Source organism: Wasmannia auropunctata, unplaced genomic scaffold (assembly GCF_000956235.1).
Source record: "Wasmannia auropunctata unplaced genomic scaffold, wasmannia.A_1.0 LD336047.1, whole genome shotgun sequence".
Taxonomy (NCBI): domain Eukaryota; kingdom Metazoa; phylum Arthropoda; class Insecta; order Hymenoptera; family Formicidae; genus Wasmannia; species Wasmannia auropunctata.
Window position 1 is genome coordinate 575055 of NW_012026843.1, and position 20281 is coordinate 595335.

The following is a 20281-nucleotide window of genomic DNA, read 5'->3' on the forward strand; positions in this document are numbered from 1 at the left end:
TTTTGGTTTATTGCTCCAGGTTCAATCGAATGACAGATCCCCGCAACGCCGATTTGACAGCGGCTACAAAAACGACGTTTAATAAAATGGCTTCAGCGTCGTCATTTTATTAAAAAAATTAATGAAAAAAATATTTTTTACTTCTAAAGACATGTATTATTAAAGCCTTAAAACGAATTTTGTATTACTTTTATTGTTTTCCTAAAAAAAATTCCCAAAGTTACCTATGATTTTTAGGCGCTCAAGGTGGTGTAACCCCTTAAATTTTTTAACTCTCTCTCTCTCTCTTTCTCTGTGAAAATTATCTTACTCGAAGATTACCTTATCAGCAGCAATCGACGGAACGTATCCAACGTGTTGTAACCATCTGGTATAACTTCCTCCTCTGGTGCATCTTTGTCGAACCAAGATTTCCAAGCTTTCTCGGAAGCGGGTACTTGAGACACGATATACTGAAATTGTCGTAATTTCGACAGCGCGACTAGATTAAGCCACGTTACATCCGTGATCCATCTACAAGGTTTCGGCTCGACCGCTTTTAGGTCCAGCGCCGCGCCGCCTTTAATAAAATACTGAAACTCCTCGTGCGTGATGCTGTTGCGTTGCAGATCGATCTTTAGCGTCATCAACAGAATGAACATGTACTTGTGTATCTCGTAGAGCCCGCGTGCTTTGTACTTAAATATATCGTAAGTCAGAAATTCGATGATGTAATTTATTCTTCTCTGATTGACTGGGCTCTTCTCGGATCTGGTCAAGAGTCACGGATTTAGTACACGTTACTCCGCAGAATAGAATCTCTATTTACAACGTTAGGAACATCTGTCGCAGCACAACGCAAGTCGCTTGCGTTGCACGAAAAGTGTCTATATTTACCTAGCCATTGAGATATCAAATCGTTCTAAGAATTGAACGAGGGACGTTTGGTACATGCAATTGACATGCGGCATGTCACATATCAGGAAGTACAAAACGCTACCGCGCGTTGCAACCGGTCGAAATTCTTCACGTGCTACATCGATTTTTAACTCCGTATCTTTCGCGATACTCAGCTTCCTATTTATATCCGCCGCTGTTTGCTTCGTGGTATTTAATACCGACATTAATTCAACGTCTTCTATCAAAGGGCCCTTTAAACGAAATATTACACAGAAGATATTATTAATTGTATTTCAGAGTTATTTAATTTGCGCTCTAAAGTAAATATACACACTTGCACTGTTCCCAATTTGTGCAAAAGATTATTTTCTAATTCTTTAATCTTTCTATTATTTGCGGCTACGTCGGCAATCAATTGCGTTTTTTCTGTCTCCAGTTCCTTCTTCTCTGTTAAAATGACTCTTCCTAATAATTGATCCTCCAGACCTGTGAGAGGCACAATATGGATTGAGCAAAATTGTAATAAAAAAGATGCTTTTATGAGTACATTCATAAATACCCTGCAATAATAGAATACACTTTTACCTTTCATCGTAACAGTAAAATCGATTATAGATGTGTGGGCGAATATTTCTGGAGTGTAAAAAGGATTTGGTAACTTCGTCGTGATATAAAGTCTGAAATCTTTACTAATATCCACTTCTTTGTCGCCTAATTTGACCTGCAACAGTAAATTACACGAAATATAAAATTACGCAAAAAAATTACGATCTATAAGATCTTTATCATTTTTTTTTACCTTAAGGGAGGTCCCTATTTTTATAAAATTCTTTTCCAGCAAATTGTCTAGCACTGGATCTATTTCTTCCCCCACATTCTGAATCAATAATGGTCGTCCTATCGATACGGAATCCTCTAGATGATTTCTAAAGTATTTGTGCGTGAACCACGTTACCTGAAGGAAATATATTAGGAAATGTTAAATCAAACTTCTTGCATTCCACATTTTGCTCTATTATCGTACCTGTAAATCAAACTCTTTCTCTTTATTTTTAATCCACGTTTTGCCTTGCAATTGCGGATCAATCAATAGAGGGTATCTCGTTGCTTTCGTTACAATTATACCATTTTGAACCGATAATTCATCCGTTGGCAGACCTTGCAAGCTCCAATCACCAATCTACAATAAATTGGACATTTATTCGCTTATTACGAGTTTTAATTTCTTTTTATCTTTCACATGCCGTATATTAATTTGTTAATAATTTTACCGTAGCTATGTCTGTCAATACATTAACAATGTTTATGTTAACAGAAATTGGGATTTTTCTGTCTAGTATAAAGTCGAACCATTTCCGTTGCAAGAGAAGTCGGAATTCTTGATTAAATGGCCCGCAATAAGAAAGAAACCCGGTTAACACCAACGCATCTCCAACGAGACGGTCTATTTCTGATTTGAATACAGTCACTTGCTCGGTCCATCTTATTTTTTCTCCAGATAATCCTTCAATCATAGCGGTGGCGGTATCCATTTTTGCTTGACAAACCGCAGCTTGGTCGACAATTTTCTAATAAAAAGTATAAAACATACATGTTACGTAACTATCTAATTTCAATTTAACTTTCATTCAAATACCGAGTATATTTTTTGTAAGGTATATTCTATCATGATTTATTATCATACTTGTCGTTCTTGCATCATGCCATCGAATTCATTTTGCACTATCTTTAAAGCGTCGTCTTTTTCTTTCAGTAATTCTTCCGCCTCGACTAAATTTTTGTTGGCATTTTCGTACTTATTTTCTTGTACAACAAGATTTGCCTGCAAAGTGATCCTTTCTTATTATGCACATTTCTTAACGCCATATATATTTTTGTAACAAAAATGGACGACGTTATTTCGCAGCTTAAAAATTGAGAAATAAAAATGACGTTATGTGATTAGATATGGAGCTATGGATATTTTTCCCTACGAGCCATGGAATGACATGCAGCTCTCAGCTGCTCTCTTTCAGCAACAATGTTTATTAATAGGGAATACCTTCAAAGGCAGCACATCTTTATTTATTTCATAAAAAGCGACCATGGAGATGGTCCACTGTATGAGACCCGCAACATTTCCGCAGGCTTGCTTCGCAGCTTCGTAAGTGTACATGTAGTAGTTTAAATACGGCAGCATTAAATCAACGGTTTCAGCGTTAATATTATCCTTTGGAAAATTTTGTAAATTATATAAAAATCTGGTATCAGCCAGGACCTGCAAGATAATAGCATGCACAAATAATATCTTGCGTTTAACTTAAGATAAGGTTAAAATGATTTTTTCTACATTTTCCATTAACATAAAAATTAATGTACAATAGGACTCACCTTTAACGATTCTGACCACGAAGGTGTTAGAAATTGATGTTCGTAATCCGGTTTGACCGGTTCCAATTTCCGTCCGAATAGAATCAGAACGCAATCCATTATGAGCGTAATTAAATACGGTGGTTTAGCCAATTTACGAACGGTAGCGATGTCTGCTGCTTTTATGGTCTGAAAAATATGTGTGTATTGCTGTGAATGAACGTTTACGCGAACACATGACATAAATAATAATCAATTATCGGTCGCGGCACCAGTAACGCGGCTTCGGCTTCTAACAAGGCGGGCTCCGCAGCTTCCAACTTCTGTTCTGCCACCCCCTTGTCTGTCGCTATCACTTTCAAAATCGCTTCCGCTTCATCTTTCGACACTTGCACTTTTGCTTTCACACCCTCAGCTTCTCTCTTTTTCTCATTCACAGTAACAAGAATCTAAATACGTATTACGTTGTTACATACGAAATAGGATCGGAATCTCTCATGAAATTGACATTTTACTAAAATATATTGCTCACCGCCTCCACTTGAACATTTTTTGCTGCAATCTCCTCTCGATTTTTTTCCAATTCGTGTCGCAACACATCAACCTGCGCCGCAGCGTCAATTAATGTATTCAAACCGCTGCCCATACGAGAGGCAAGTGTATTAATGCTGTCCAAACGTTGCTTGTAAAATATTTTGTAACTGTCGAGAAACGTTAAAAATGATCTCGGAGTCACGTATACTTGACGTCGGAACCTGTATTTGTTGAAATTAGCACCGGTTATTTACACGCAAACGAGCAAAAATGCTAGTGAAAGAATAGAAAAGTGAACCTGTCGAAGTATTCTGAACATGTATCATTCACGTCGTCTTGAATATCGCCCACAACTTGCATTAGTTGTTGTTTTACTTCCGGACTACATATAACTTTATATGTTTCAAGGAAGTGTTCGCCGACCGCGTATAGTGCGTCCCTCGGCCATCGCGAAAACCAATTCATCGTGCAGCCAGATATAAGGCCAGGGAATTTCAGTGTCCGGGATCTAAACTTTCCGCTGATCTGTATAAATAATTATTAACTTTATAATCCAATTAACAGCGAAAGGAATAAGTGCAAATATCGTTAACAGTAACGAAGCTCACTGGTGAAAAGCATAGGACTATATGCAGATTATTTCTCGCTCGCGATATGAAGTAATCGTAAAGATTATCTTGCGTAGGCGGTCGTCGGGGATCGGCCTTTTTCATCAGCGGCGTGACAGCTGTTAAAATGTCGTCTAACTCATCCTTCGGAAAAAGATTGGCCACTTCGCCGACGCTTAATATGTTGTTTATATATTCTAAGAATGCTTCATCTTTCACCTCGTTGTCGGTGAAAATGAAAGTGAGACCTTTGCCGTCAATGACAGCGGTGCGATACAATTTTCGCAAGTCGTCCATCAAGCTGGCTACATTATAAATTCTGAGAACACAATTGTACACATATGATTTTTTTTCCACATTTTTTCAATCACATATCCACAAAAATCATAAGATAAAGTATTTTGCCTCCAACGAATGGCGAAAACAAAATTTAAAATTAAATTAAATTTTGTCTTAAATTACAATTGAATTAAATTATTTTCTTCAATATCTCGTGTTTTGCAACTTCTACTCCGCTGGGACATTTAAACGCTCGGTGAGATCTTGACACTTGCCTGGATAACGTTATTTGAAAGAAGTTAAATCCTGCGATGAAGGATGCCAGCCGCGTCAGGCTCTGCTTGCCGGATCCCCCTATACCGACCAGCAACGCGTTACCTCTGGGAACTCCAAGTATTCTCGATATTCGTATCAAGTGCACCAGAGCGTCGTGGAAAAAGACCAGATCAAGACGCATGCCGCGTATGTATTCATTAAATTGCTCCATATTTTGCTGAACTTTCGCGATAACGACGTCGTAACTACGAGTGACATAAAAATATGTAACTGCTGCCTGTTTTTAGATCCATCGTATCAAATTAAAAAATTCGAGTCAATGTACCTCGGGATCTCCTCATAAATCTTTGGTGCCTCTAATATGAAATCTTCCGGCTCGTCGCCTGTCGGTTCCGGTGGTTCGCGCAAAAAGTCAACGAAATACGTCTCAACTGGGGAATAATATTGATAATCTGGACCCAACATCTTCTCCGCGGTCCGCCGCAATGTATTTTGAAACCATTCTTTATCGGCGGCAGTGATGAAACTGCGAATGATTTATTACACGTTTAAACCCTGCACACATACAAATCAAGGAAAAAAATATCTTCATTTTATATTAATAACAAGAAAGAACGAACCGATCCGCTATCGCACGCGTGCATTCGTGCTCCCATAATTTCAGCAGTGTCGTTATAGATTCACACTCGGCTCTCTCTATTCTTAGTATTCCCTCCCAAATACGTGAGAGATCACGCAAGTTGAAAACGTAATGGAACTTGGCTGGGGTCGGTAACATCTTCGCTTTTGTTAGCTGCCATAATAATCGAGTCAACGGCACGAGCTTTGGCAAGAAATTAACGATGATTTCGGAGAATCTCGTAGTGCAAAAGTAGCCTTGGCCAATAACACCTGTAATTTTAAATTCACATTGCATAAATCATGTTCGTCGCGCGTGTTTACTAAAACGAGCGATCATTAGCGTCCTTACTGAAAATTGTATCTATGGATTTATTGGACGGTAATGTGCAATTAAAAATATTGAACTGCCGCTTCAGTCGCGGTGGAATGTCATTTCGTCCTCCACCCGGATGACGCATCGCGGCAAGTAACATAATATCTTGCATAGTGCAAAAGTCACCCGGCTTGTCCAGGGAGTAGAACCCTTTGTACTCCATTAATTGACGTACGATCTCATTTGTAATTTGATCGCCCCATTCGTTTATGGCCGGCATATTTATATCGTCGATAAATATGGTCATTTTCCGTCCGCCGGGCGGACCGTAAGTGCTGCCGACTCGCTTCTCCACGTAGCTCTCGAATACACGCTGAAGAAAGCGATAATTCACACGATAAAGTAATTCAAAACACCCCATCGCAATTAAAAGTTTAAATATAAAATATTTATTTACTATAGAATTTTATGACGCTCTGAGTTATTACCTGAACCATATTGGGCGTGGACGCTGAAGAAAAATTAAAAAACTTGTTCAAATGATGTTCGGGATCGTGCTTAGACATGTAGCTTTTCATCATTACGCTTTTTGCAGTACCGGCTTCCCCTATTGTATAATTAATTCACATAATGTAATTAATGACTAGAATAACGTTACAGGTTTAACCAATTTGTTGAACACTTTCTAAATAAAGCCGATTATTGAAATTATACTACGCGCACGCCTTACCTATTAAAAGTACTGCTTTTTCCTGCCCCGCTATAATATCAATTAAATATAATGTTCTGGTATTATCGACATTAGGAACGAGAATAGTGTGATATTCTAAAACACGATCTGAGGGATATTCAAATTTTGGCACCATTTTACTCCAATGTATCCATTTTCCATCGTCTGATACTAGATTCTCAAAAATAGTTTCATCTTCCTATCAATCGAATATTTATGAGATGAAAAAATATTAATAATGATACACACACATTGCATTGATAGTTGATTAAATAACGTATTAAATTATATCATATACGAACTGTATACTTCGGCCAATTACAATGCGATTCATGCTTCACAAGATATTCCTGTAATGCAAATCGTCCATCTAATTCTAACATTGCCCCCAAGCTCCACATAAGAGAAAATAGAAAAAGCTTCTCAACATGATGATCAGTTAATGTTTCTAGAAATTACAAGTTTGATGAAATATTTGACAAGTATTTTAAAATTAAAACTTAAAATCTAATGATGAAATAAATCTATTTAATTTATTTTATGTTAAATTGTCAAAATTTTACAAATACAAATAATATAATTATAACATATTAGAAAATAAAAAAGGTAAAATTACTTAATTATAAGAATAATTGAAAAAAGAAAATTAAAAATAGATATATTTTTAAAAAGTGCTTTCTTTATAATGTTAATATTATACAGTCATGTCGAATGACTAAATATTTGAAAGTAAACGAAAAATTGTTTGAATATAAAAGGGAATATTTACTAGTTGGATCAATATTTCTGACATTTAAACCTTCCAATAAGTCAATACACTGCCGTATATAAAGCGCTTCCAAAAGCACCATTTTAGTTTGAAGTTTTGTTTGAACGAATGTGTGGGCATCTTCGTATATTTTATAAAATAACGATCGCAACAGAGTCTGGTTACTGGAACATTTTCTAAGCCAACCCTGTATTAAAAGTATATACTGCAACATCACAATAGGCTACCGCAGGAAATATCTCATTATTACAAAACCCCAGGATCCATATTACCTCTAAAATTGAATCCCATTTTAGCACAGAGGCACTGACGAATACCATTCCCATACGCGATATAGTCGCCGGGGACGCATTATCCACATTGTCAGGTTCGAACACTAATTTAGTATTTGGCGCCATTATAATGCGATCGCCATTTGCCAGTGTTAACGTTTTATTGTCGTCCAGAACAGAATTTAAATTTTCAATCCATACTGCGTCGACGGGACCGTCTAATACCATCCATAAATTTTCCGTCTTCTTCGTCTGCGTGGACCTTCGCCATATAATGGAGAATATACCGTCTGTCCAATCGTTCGTCGCAACGTCGAGTCTCCCAAACATTTGAGACGCAGTTATCGCCTATTCAGATTTTTTAAAGAAAAAAATTATATCTGTATCGATATATCTGATAAAATGAAGAATTATCATTGATAAATACTGACTTTTGGATTCATTCTAATTTCCTTATGCGGTATACCCATCTCTGTTAGGGCCCTCATTAGCGCCCACATGCATCGCGTTTTACCAGATCCTGTTGGTCCAAGAACCATCAAACCATGGCGAACGAGCGATGTCTCGTATAACTACAAGTCACCAACATATCATGATTTTTTTCTCAATAATGTTTAACTTATATGTTAATTCTGCGTGTAATTTAAACCCTTAAAAAGCAATTAGAAAGAAACTTTTTGAATTATTTACGCAAAACAACTGTTTAAAAAAACACAGATATTTGCCCCAAAAAAATTTCAAATAGAACCAAACGGAAAAGAATATAAAATAAAGGGATAAATAAATGATAAAACATATCAAAAGTACCTGAACAGTTTTCAAGTTCCATTCACTGTGATTTATTATGCCAAGGGCGACAGTGGCGTTAGCTATTGCTTTCTGTAATTCTCTATAAGTCTGCGTTGTTAACTTTATACCCGGAAACATATCTTCAATAAGCGACATGAAAAGAGGCTCGTCTTCATCCACTAATTTCGATAAATTCATATCGCTAAGAAAATTAACGCACATTTAAATTATTTCTATATTTGGATAACTTAATTCTTAGAACGAAATACATTACAATTAATTGATAGCACGCACTTACCGTAGTACTCTCATAAGCGTGGTTTCCTCGGAATCGGTAGGATGCGCGCGTTTCTGAGCGCCAAGTGTGCGTAAGCACGACAAGATGTTTCTTAATCCAAAATCGTAATGTACCTGTTTGCTGAGCTGCTCCTCGCACAATTTGTACAATATGAAGAATTTTCGCGCTAATAACACGTTCTCTTTGAAGCCACACGCCGCGAGTTTTACTCGCATTATGATCTAAGCAAGTGGAATTAATTAAATTTATGTACGGTAAATTAAATTTTATAATTTATGAGAGAAATTTTAATTGTACCTATTATTTATTATAGGTGCATACAGTTTTTACATTTTAACACATATGAAAGAGGATAATAATATTTTTACGTACCTGTCTGTCAGGAACCATCATTGCCACACTTCTGAACTGTATTTTCAAATTTTCCGGCAATTCTTGTCGACCCGCATACCCGGGATTCATTGTAATAAATATTCCAAACTCGTAATTGAGTTTATACGTTTCGCCATCACTGCAAATAAAGCGTGTGTATTCGTTTGCTAAAGTTAATATAATTTATTATAAAATCAAAAACTATTTAATAAATTAATATTTGTTAAAGATAATTAGTAAAACCGAGAAAATAAAAAAGAACCGATATAAAGCTTTATTTTGTGAAAATGTAAAATTTTAAATATAAAACAAAAAATTTACTTTTATAATAAATTAATTAAATAATTTTGTAATAAGTAGTTATCCATTTCTCTTCTTTCGTGTACCTGAACAAGAATGTTGTCTTTCGCTCCTTTCGTGCATTGAGCACGATTGCTATTTGCTGTGCGGCAACGGATAACACCGGTAGATCAATTCGATTAAATTCGTCAAAGCATCCCCAGCTGCCGGATTGCGCTAGTCCTTTAAATATTCTGCCTAAGCCTCGGAAATCCATTTGGTCGGAGCAATTAAAAACAACGACGTATTTTCCCAGTGCTTTCCCCATGTCTTTCGTCGTCTCTGTTTTACCCGTGCCGGCAGGACCCGCGGGTGCTCCGCCAAAATTCATTCCTAAAAAAATATTTGCAAGGGACGGTAGTAAGTGACGTGACGCAAATATTGGTATATATTATTTTGAACACTATTTTACACGTTATTTTTTTTTCTTTAGTACAAGCATCATACCCACGGCCTGTGCTAGTGTTATGTAACACCTGTCCGTAAGCGGCGTAATTGCAAGTCGATCTGTACAGCCTAAGAATTCATTTTGATAAACGAATTGCACGTCGGTTATCTTGATTGGGACTTCCTCCGATTCGTCATCGTAGTAGAACCGACACTGCTTCAACCACTCAAAATCAAGTATACTACGAATTCGGAGACGGCATAATTCGTCAAATATATCTCTAAAAAAAAATTTATAAATGCGACTTATTTTTTACAGTCTTTGTTGCATTTGACAATTATGATATAATTATACAGAAAAATGAAATTCTTTATTCCGGTACCTTTGATGCACGTGTATCGTTATTAAGCATTCGTACTTTATTCTGGCATACTTTGTAAGATCCTTGACGGTTACTTCTATAAGATTGTTTAGCAAGTCAAGGAACCATTGATTGGTCCTTTTCATTATCGTTCTGTCACGTTTGGCTGTCGTGATCGCTATCTCGGAAAATCGCGTCCATAAAACTTGTAATGCTAATAGACCCACCTGCGGAGAGAGCGAATGTTTCGAATTGACGAATTTCCGTCCGTTGAATTCGTCACGGGCTTCGTATGCGCATCATCTTACTTGCAAAACAGAATTTTCTATCAATAACAAAATGTCAAATTCGGGTGTGTGAAGTGATTGCAGCCCTAGCGAAATCACGGCGCCGACGGACTGCTGGTGGACTGTTAACAGAACGTTTAGCCAGTTCTCCACGCCTCCTGTACACGCGACTTCTTTTTCCAGCGCTATTTGTTCGCCTTCACGTGAATGCATCGCTATAATTTTATCGTATTCCTTTTCGGAGAACTTTAGCTGTATACGAGAGATATTAAGCTCGTGAATATAAAAACCAGTATAGAAGAGACTTAATATATAGGAGCAATTATCTTTGTAATGCATGGTAGAATTGCTACATTTTTGTAACAATCTTATTATCGCAATTTTATCTCATCGTGAATCTCATTACTTTTGCTATATTATCGAAAAATCCATCAAGATAATTCTGTATCGTGTGCCGTCTTCTGCTTGCCCAAGTATCTCCAGCAAAGTAGGATCCGATATAAAGCAGAATCTCGGAAAAATAACTCTCTTAGTTTCCAGATAGCTGTATTAATATAATTTTGCAGATTAGATTCTGACAATCTGCGAGCAGTTGCTATATTTTGCCAGTAATATGTGTAAGTATACCCGCTAAGAGATTTCTGGCACGATTCTAGCTGCTCCAGTAAATGTGGTAAGAACTGGCTCATCGTTTCATCCCCCGTACACGTTTCCACCGCATTTAATTTTTCGTGAGCGCGAAGCATAAGCTTAACCCAAGCCTTATCGATAGTCTAAAACGACAATGACACAAGTTTTTAATATTATTCTTAATATTATCGATAATTCCATCGCGAGATTTTTCGTGAAGTACGTTAAAGCGTTTTGCTTCAGTAGGCAGTTGCTTCGATATGTCGCCGCCAATAAATACTGCTTCCAGATAAGCCCACAGATTTTGCACGGTTAACCATTTCGCCAATATTTCCGACGTATTGCTAAGCTTGGTCTGCCACAACTGAATCTCTTTCTTAAACGGTACGTTATAACTGCGTAACGTTGAATATGAATGTAGTATGTATTATAAAATCTAATAATTTCGGATTTAGAGATGTGTATATAACGTACCGATTTGCGAGCAAAGAGCTTATGATCATTAAACTGTCTTCCAATAGCGCTATTATTTCAGCCGTTTCGTTGCCTTTCAGCATCAGTTCGCCTCTCTGCTTGAAGGGAGCAAATTGCAGATTTATAACCGCCCAATCTGCAATTACCTGCTTCAATTTAAACTCGATATCTTGTTCCTTCACTGCACTAATACATATGTCCTGTAATGTATAATGTTTGTGAGTATATATAATTTTTGTATTTTATTATAATTTATTGTAATACATTATTTTGTTAAAAAAGATATATATGAAGCATTCTCTGTCAAGCAGGTCACCCCTGCCCACTTCAATTTTTGAGATAAAATATTTCAAAAGGTCTTAAAATTTTCAGTAATTAAAGTTTGTTCCAAAAAATTTTGACGACAGTCCATTCTAGTTGCGATTCTGGATCTGCCATCTTGAATTTTTAAAAAGACCATACAGCATCAAAAAAATTTCAACGACAGACATTTCAATGAAAATTTTAAGACCTTTTGAAGTATTTTATCTCAAAAATTGAAGTGGGCAAAGGAGTGGCTCACTTGACAAAGAATGCCCTATATATATATATATATATATATTGAGAAATACTAAATTGAAAGCATTATTTTCCAGCCTAATTAAGCATACCTCTACATCATCTTTATATTTCAACAAAGGTGCCTGCATAACGTTTGCCAAGGTAAACCTTTCAGATTCTACGTCGAAGAAGTAGTGACAGAGTTTCGACAGTTTCTTCCAATGTCTGTCTTTCATGGCTTTATTAGCCATCATTTCTAACAGCGGGCACATTTCATTAAAATCATCAATCTTCTTCTTTAGATCAACATACGCGGGCCATTCTCTCATAGCTTTAGGTAATCTTCGACATCTAAAATGATATATAGCACAGTATTATTACAAGAATTTAATAAAATATCATATAATAAAATCCTCTTAAATGTAAGTCAGCGTGTATTTACTTGTTTTGGAAGTCGGCCAATTCAGCTATAATTGACTCGATATCAATTTCGGACCATGGGATATCATAATAGCTGTCAATGGTGCGCATAACTTGCAAATACAACGTGTATAACTTTTGCAATAAATTAATTTCTCTTTTTCTCTGTTGTAGAGCTGGGTACTCCGTTACTTCTATGCCGAATAAGCTTTCGCCAGTGCTGTAAGTCTCGTATCTTTCCCACTGTTCTTCAAAACGCGCTTGGAATAGGATAAGTCTTAAAACACAGACAATGTAAAAAATGATATTAATACGCTGTTTATTTAAATTAAAAAATTATTTTACTAAAATTAATTGGTACATGCAATTTTGCAGAAAATACAAGATGAAACATTACCGTTCACTGGCTTCTTTTGCGGGTATTCCTTCAACCATTGGGCCATTGAGTTCAAAATCAATGTCAAATTGAGCTACCTTCTTTTTAAGAATTGCACCTCCGTCAGTAAGTTCCTTTTTCAATGGCTCTTGCATCTCACATATAACAGCTTGAACGTGCTTCGCCTATAAAAATATAGATATTACTTATCGTAGAGCAAAATGAAAAAGATTATTTTAAAACACAATTATTAACATATATACATATATATAAAATTAAGTAAAAAGAAGTTAAATATAATTATTAAAGCATCAATAATAAAAGTAATTATAATATTAAATATAATTATTAAAATATATCAATACGAAATGAATTGAAATAAGAACAAATTACCGTATTGAGCAGGCTGCTAAAATTATATCTCAATCCATCTACTATATCTTGATCTTCTTTCAATATATCGATGTTAAATTTTCCCATTAATGTATAAGTCTCTTCAATTAAAATTAGTTCCATATCTATTGATACGAAATCATCTCGTATTTCTCCCAAGCATTTCATCGCAACTCTAACGTCCTCTAAATCTTTGATATGCCTGGATAGAACTTTATTCTTTTCCAAAATATAATCCATTATTTTTAGCAATTTTTCTTTGTATTTATTTGATAACATGACACCCAACGTTTTTTTCCATGCATTTGCTTCGACAAGGAATGCTAATTTTAATTTATCTAAAATAGGAATTATGAAATTTTTGAAAAAGCTTTTTTTAATCTAAATCAAAATTACTATAATCAATTAAGTATACGTAAAATATTATTACTAAAAGTAATAATTGTAGCTAATTACTTTATTTTTGCGCACCTGTATTAATTTGAAGAGGGCCAAGTATATGCCAGTCAGGCAAATTTTTTATTTCTGTCATTAAATTTTCGTATTCTATAAACTTCTCTTTAATTTCATGTACGAAAGGTTTGGAGTCAGTAAACGCTTGTATAATCTCATTTCTATTTTCTGCCCATATGTAGGAATATCGTAAATATGACTAGCATAGAAATAAGTGATTGTATTAATATAAATTACTATATAAATACGATACTGCTGTATAAACATAAATTGAACTAAATATATAATAATAATTTTTATATTATATACGTTGCCAACTTTGAAGATGTCATCTCTCAACATTAATATTAAGCCTTGTAGACTCATTGAACTGCGGATTATATCTTTGTGATCAGACACGTTTTGAAAATAAGTATCGGACACGTCTTCTTTACCTGGATGACATAAGCAAATAATAAATTTCAAATATGTACATTATATAAATTTACTATCTTCTATAATGATAATATAATAACAGTAATATAACAATTTTTATCTGAAAAATTTCATAATATGAATAAAGAAATATATAAATTCTATTATATATTTGTTATTATTATTAGTTCCAGTATACCAAGCGATTTAACTCGTCCATTTGTAGAATATCGATGTCCCCACATAACGACCTTCTTGTGCGTTTCTATAATTCTTGTTATAACTTTGGCAAAATGATTTTGCAATTCTTCTATTGGTGGGATAATTATAATATTCGGTATTTGTAAAACAAAATATGTCAGCATGATTGGAATTTCTTGTTCTATTGCAACATCTTTGACTAACACACTGAAGCAGAATTCATACGTTAATTTATTTATACTAATTTATATTTTCTCGTTCTTATTATATTTATACATTTGAAATAAAATAATGAAAAATATAATACGTATAAATTATAAATATGTATACATGCGCGCATTAAGATACCTCATAATGGTTGCTTTCTTCTTTAACAAGTCTAAAGAATTTTTAGTACATTTTACTAAAGCTTCTATTAATTTATTATTGTAACACGCAAACAGTTCTATGCAATCATTATGCACTTGATTTATCTTAACTTTGTGTGTTCTTTCGATGTGACCGAAGCCTGTATTTAATAAGTCAGTTACTAATCGTAACTCAAAATATAATGTAAAATTATAATTACTCTTTGAAGAATACAATACCCGGCTCGAATGGCGCCTGTATCAATTTGCTTTCGGATACGCATTGTCTGTGCATTTTTTCGAGATCCATCCACTTGTATTTAATATCTTGCACGGTAGGATCGGTTATAAGATCCATAAATTTATTGATAATCGTGATAACGGTCTTCTCTGCCGCCGCAGATTTGATTTCCAAGTCAATCGCCATCTTGTCTGTGAAAGCTATATTATCGGCTAAAAGTTGTTCCGGACTTTTCGGATATTCGTCCAGTTTTAGTAACGTTGTTTCCGCAATAGACTCAAACACTTCATCCACTCTCGCTTCCTTCATGTCCACTATCTCCTTGACGAATATCTGCGCATTATTTAACTCTTCTTCTATTTTAGCGCATGCGTTAGAAATTTTTAACGAGGACCATGTAATTACCGATACGCAGGGTTGAAAAGCAATTTCAAGATTGACGAGTGCTATTTTCATTAGGTTTAGAAACAAGATCGGAATAGATCGTCTACACACACAAATAAAATAAATAAATAAATATAAATATATATATATATATATACGTATGCAGAAATTTTAATCGATGATTATCAAGTGTGAAATTTATTGTATACCTAAGCTCATCGTTCTTCTTAAGCAATTTCTTCACTCTTTCGCAGGATAAAAAGATCTTTTCTTTGCAAAAGATTAACATTTGTATAAAATCCGGCACTTCTAATTCAAACTTGGACATATGCTCGGATTCTCGTATTACTTCATAAATGTAAGAATCGAAATTTAGACAGTACTTATTTGTCTTTGGATGACGCACAAGTAAGGGGGATGACAATGCCAGACGAACCTAGCAATTGAAAACTATATTTCTCAATCATTTTAGAATGTACATACATGAGCAAATTCTGCGAGATTCAAAATTTTTACGAAAAAAACTTTTTTCATAAAAATAAAAAAAAATAAACTACAAATTGAGCGGTTTTATTTTTTATTTTTACATCACAATTTTGAACTCTGTTAGAAGTTTAAAAAATACTACATTGTTAAATCTATTTTATTTCCCATGTATGGAAAAAATGTATTTATTTAATTCCGGGAATAAATATTTTAAAAATATCGGCATAATCAGCTTAAATAATAATTGAAACTTACAATGTTAGCCGAATCGTACCACGCTTTGTAATATATTAACTCGTAATGAATAAACACGCTGACGAGAGTATTATATATCTTAATGCATTTCTGCATGGAATCATGCGTAATCACTCTATGGTGCGATCTGAACATATCCATAAGAACTTCAATGCGTCTATTTAATTGCCGGATCCACAGAATTCTACAAGCGATGGGTGGAATATTTCTCGGCGTAGGAGGATCGGATCTATTTTCATTGTATCTATCGCGAATATCTTCGAGCTCTTGTTCGAACATCGTGACCATTTCTAGGCACTTCCTGTCAATCCTCAGTTGCTTGAGATTCAATTTTTGAAACCTGTGGGACCACTATATAATGAAGTATATTCTTACGTGGCCCGGTTAAAAGAGAAATTTGCTAAAGTACTACCTAGCTATCAAATATAAACTCTGCGTTATGTCTGGCACGAGAGAAACGCAGTTAAAGAAAAACGTTCTTAGCTCCATGTCGGTTTCCGTCACGCTCTTTTTGAATTCGTCGTAATCGGCATCGAAATACGGTTTTCTGTGATCCAAGGGATCGTACTTCTGCGACGAAATCTTTTTAAAATAATCCGTATACTTTTGCGCGTATGCATTAATTCCTTCTATAGTCGAACTGTGCAGGATGGAGTACATCCGTGCCGTTTCAAGGATGTCCATGATCTAAATCGTATATATATCGCGAATAAAATAATAACGTAACCGTGTAGGTATCGTGATATATCTTAACATTAATTGTTACTTACTTACTTTTATTATTCTTGTCTTGAAAGTGGCAAACTTTCCGAAAACATACATTTCGGACACCTCGAAAGGTTTTTCGTCCGGAGATTCTTCGACCTTCTTACACATCTCGTCGTAACAGTTATGATACGTCTCACAAAGCTTGATACAATCCTGCGAAATAATCGCTGATACTATGGTTTAATTTATAAGGCGATAGCAGTATGTGACAGGCGAAAACATTTTCTCATACGTTTTTGTCTTTACCTTTATTTTAGATATCATAATACATTTCGATTCGTTCCAAATGCTCAATTTTCCATTCTCCGTTAAGTATGCTTTACATGCTAATATCATCTGATTTGTTATCTAAATAAAAATTATAAATTGATGTAATAGAAATTACATAAATCGCATAACGAGTACATGATAATTATACATTTTAATGTATAATCTTTTAAAAATAACTTTATTAAGAGATTAAAATCAATCGACTTTTGATTAGAATTTATATCTATTAATTTAAAATGGTGATTCGAGTTCCTAATCAATTATTTTAGGAAAATGTACCTTTACATATACAGCTGTTACCATCTTCCTCGTGTTGAAAAATCGCGACGTAGCATAAATCATCCTTATAGCATACATGAGCGCGGGTAAGTACTCTCCTATTTTCGTTGGATCTAATCTGTACAATGGTTGCGTAAATTTTTCTAAGGCGTACAGATACTTCACGTTATCATGCGACAAAATGTGCATCGTTGTAACATGATCTTCTAATATCTTCCATTCCTACATATAAAATATTCAAGTGACATTCAATTCGATATACAATACGAATTAATAGTTTCGTACTCTGATAAGTTTTGATTTCGCTTCCGTTAACAATTGTATAAATGCTTGCGTGTAAAAAGACTTTATGTGATTCGTTATCGATGAAAATTGACCGAACAATCGCCGCCAATACGCAAGTTCCGCAGTTGGTCCTACAGTTTCGGTTTCTCTGCGCAATTGTTGGCTTTCAACGATGGCCTAGAAAATGGCTTTATAAAATGAAATTTTATTAAAAGAGATGTAATTGGTAAAAGTAATACCCGTTCCATCAGCTTCATCCATATTCGGACATTAGCTTCTGTTGCTGCAATAACGTCCGGCTTACGAAGGCTTTCTTTAATTTTTTCAGGTAATGCCAAACACTTTTGATACAAATCCAAATCAAGTTGAAAGCATATGATATTTTCCAAATCTATCTTCGTCACTATCGGGAAAAGAGGAGAAATATTGTCTCCCATCAAAAGAAGATTTTGTGTGATAATTGGAACAAATACGGATCGTAAGTTATTTTACTGCTGAGAAATTCGCAGAAATCTTTAAAATCGCCTATAAAATCGTCCTTTATCTTTTCTCCGGCTTCGCTCCTCGACAATTCTCCCCATTGCGTATTAGCAGTTAACGTTCGTGCATGCAAACGTGAAATTAAATCAGATATTCCTGCCAGCGCGCTTTGTGATGTAGGATCCACCTCCGCATATGCATAATATGTTTCCTATATGGAACATAAAATAAAAAGCAGCAGGAAAAGGTTGGGAAGAAAAAGAAGAACGAAGAAAATATGTAAACTGCAAATTTCAAAACTAATAGACTTTTTATAATATATATCTTATGAAGGTGCATAAAAGTAAATTAAATTCTTGCAATATTTTGTGAATGTGTATCTTAGAAAATGGAACGCAAACTCGAGATAATTCGAGATGACGCTTGGATTTATTCGTATTAATTTTTTTTTTTTTTTTACTTACATCGACTAACTGTTTGACTCCAAATTCCAGATTTGACTTTAATCGATAAACTATAACGCATTTGCCTGAGAATTTTTCGGTAGTACCATCTGTTATGCAGCAGCGTATAACTTGCTGTTCTTTGCTAAGTTGCGGCGTCCATCGCCCGGATTCTGAGATTATGTAAATTCTACGTGTAGTATCGCAAGAGAGGTAGCATAAAAATGTATTGTTGACGTAATCGCCGTCGTTAACATTATATTAAAATTGCGCGTGGAAAGGAGAGATCAGGAGAATATCCATCGTTATACCAAATGTCGGGGGACTCATAGGTTGAAGATAAACAACGATCGCTTGTCTTCCGCCTTCGGCGAAGAAACTGCTAAATACGTTCACGTATTCGTCTCTGTCGAGGATACCTTGTTCCAGGACCTCGGAGTCTGTGTTCAAAATATATGCCACCGTCTCCAGGACATGTTGATGCGTGATCTTTAGTAATCCTTGTCTGGCATTGCGAATTTCTTTGAATTTTGCCTGAAATAGAAAAAGACCTATGCGCTGGGCAAATTTCTTTTTTATATAATTATGTAATACTATCTTGTGAAAAAATTAGATAATTATTTTTCACATTTTTATTTAAATGTAATGTGTATAATGATCTAAATATTGTATTCATGTAAATATCATTTTCTATATTTTTCTAATTTTGTAATCTTTTAATATTTTAATCGTTTCCAATGAACTTTCAATAGCAAAAAGTACTTCTAAAATGTTTGTTATATTCTAATTGTTTCTTTTTATTTGGTTAGGTAAGAATTCTACTGTAAAACGTAACGCTTAATATTTCAAATGTAATATATTACATATAGAATTGTTCGCGAAAGTATTTACAGATCCGCAAAAATATTTACAAGTCGCTCTTTTGTACTTTCCGTGGGTAGATCTTCCCGTGTACCTATCCTCCTTTTCACTAACTCAGCGATTCGTTGGTCAATAGCAGGTTTCCTGTAATCTCGCGATGCGGAATACGTGTTTGCCATTGTTGTAAGAAGAAGTCGTGAATATCAACGTATAAATAAAAGACTTTACTAGAAGGAAACTACGAATACGCTAATTCTGACAATTCCTCTTCAGTCGGAAATTATGCATGTAAGGCGGAACGAGTGTAAATAAATGAACATCGTAAAGTATTCTTTCAGAAAAAGTTTATTGTGTACCGAAAGTATTGTGAATTTTATCATACGCCGCGGGGAATATTATGAATTATATATTCATAATCGAATATCATATATTTAAGATTATTATCTCAAGTACGAAATCTCGAGAGATCTAATATGCGGTCACCTAAATAAACATAGAAGCCAAATAATGTCATAAAAATGTCAATTTTTATATTATTTATGACTTAAATTATAATAAATGATAAAATGAAAACAGATATCATAAAAAAGTCATAATGATTTTATTATGATATCATTATATGACCTGTTAGAAAAAAGCCTGCATGGGCGCGCTCATCGTGACCTTTTTTTCCATAAAACTTTTGATTGATTTCTGCTTTTCCATATTCTACTTTTCCGCTTTAATACATGAATCTTCCCTAAAATTAGATTATGGATACCGCCGTGCTCATAATTAAGATAAAATTTAAATTATAATAATGTTTTTTGCTCTGTTC

At 34.7% G+C, this 20281-nt stretch overlaps 1 protein-coding gene across 1 annotated transcript in view; it reads right to left on the reverse strand.

Annotated features, from left to right (window-relative positions):
- The window catches only part of LOC105451689 (dynein heavy chain 8, axonemal), a 24653-nt gene extending 4905 nt beyond the window's left edge, over window positions 1–19748 (reverse strand). The window contains 57 exon segments of the mRNA XM_011692293.1: window positions 322–750; window positions 877–1130; window positions 1214–1365; window positions 1465–1600; window positions 1679–1834; window positions 1904–2059; window positions 2151–2447; window positions 2564–2701; window positions 2921–3136; window positions 3250–3417; window positions 3501–3677; window positions 3761–3983; window positions 4061–4287; window positions 4371–4689; window positions 4925–5170; window positions 5251–5451; window positions 5546–5816; window positions 5896–6232; window positions 6348–6466; window positions 6590–6788; window positions 6892–7037; window positions 7359–7545; window positions 7631–7978; window positions 8062–8202; window positions 8438–8621; window positions 8718–8938; window positions 9090–9228; window positions 9476–9761; window positions 9876–10096; window positions 10199–10404; window positions 10486–10716; window positions 10871–10920; window positions 10923–11008; window positions 11092–11237; window positions 11318–11489; window positions 11569–11768; window positions 12219–12459; window positions 12551–12805; window positions 12926–13089; window positions 13298–13635; window positions 13769–13949; window positions 14060–14184; window positions 14364–14572; window positions 14714–14873; window positions 14953–15440; window positions 15547–15773; window positions 16079–16418; window positions 16491–16765; window positions 16853–16999; window positions 17093–17194; window positions 17396–17617; window positions 17681–17857; window positions 17920–18083; window positions 18173–18371; window positions 18625–18776; window positions 18915–19137; window positions 19515–19748. Of these exon segments, the coding sequence (XP_011690595.1) occupies window positions 322–750; window positions 877–1130; window positions 1214–1365; window positions 1465–1600; window positions 1679–1834; window positions 1904–2059; window positions 2151–2447; window positions 2564–2701; window positions 2921–3136; window positions 3250–3417; window positions 3501–3677; window positions 3761–3983; window positions 4061–4287; window positions 4371–4689; window positions 4925–5170; window positions 5251–5451; window positions 5546–5816; window positions 5896–6232; window positions 6348–6466; window positions 6590–6788; window positions 6892–7037; window positions 7359–7545; window positions 7631–7978; window positions 8062–8202; window positions 8438–8621; window positions 8718–8938; window positions 9090–9228; window positions 9476–9761; window positions 9876–10096; window positions 10199–10404; window positions 10486–10716; window positions 10871–10920; window positions 10923–11008; window positions 11092–11237; window positions 11318–11489; window positions 11569–11768; window positions 12219–12459; window positions 12551–12805; window positions 12926–13089; window positions 13298–13635; window positions 13769–13949; window positions 14060–14184; window positions 14364–14572; window positions 14714–14873; window positions 14953–15440; window positions 15547–15773; window positions 16079–16418; window positions 16491–16765; window positions 16853–16999; window positions 17093–17194; window positions 17396–17617; window positions 17681–17857; window positions 17920–18083; window positions 18173–18371; window positions 18625–18776; window positions 18915–19137; window positions 19515–19643 (11903 nt within the window). The 5' untranslated portion in view covers window positions 19644–19748.
- Between the last annotated feature and the right edge of the window lie 533 nt (window positions 19749–20281).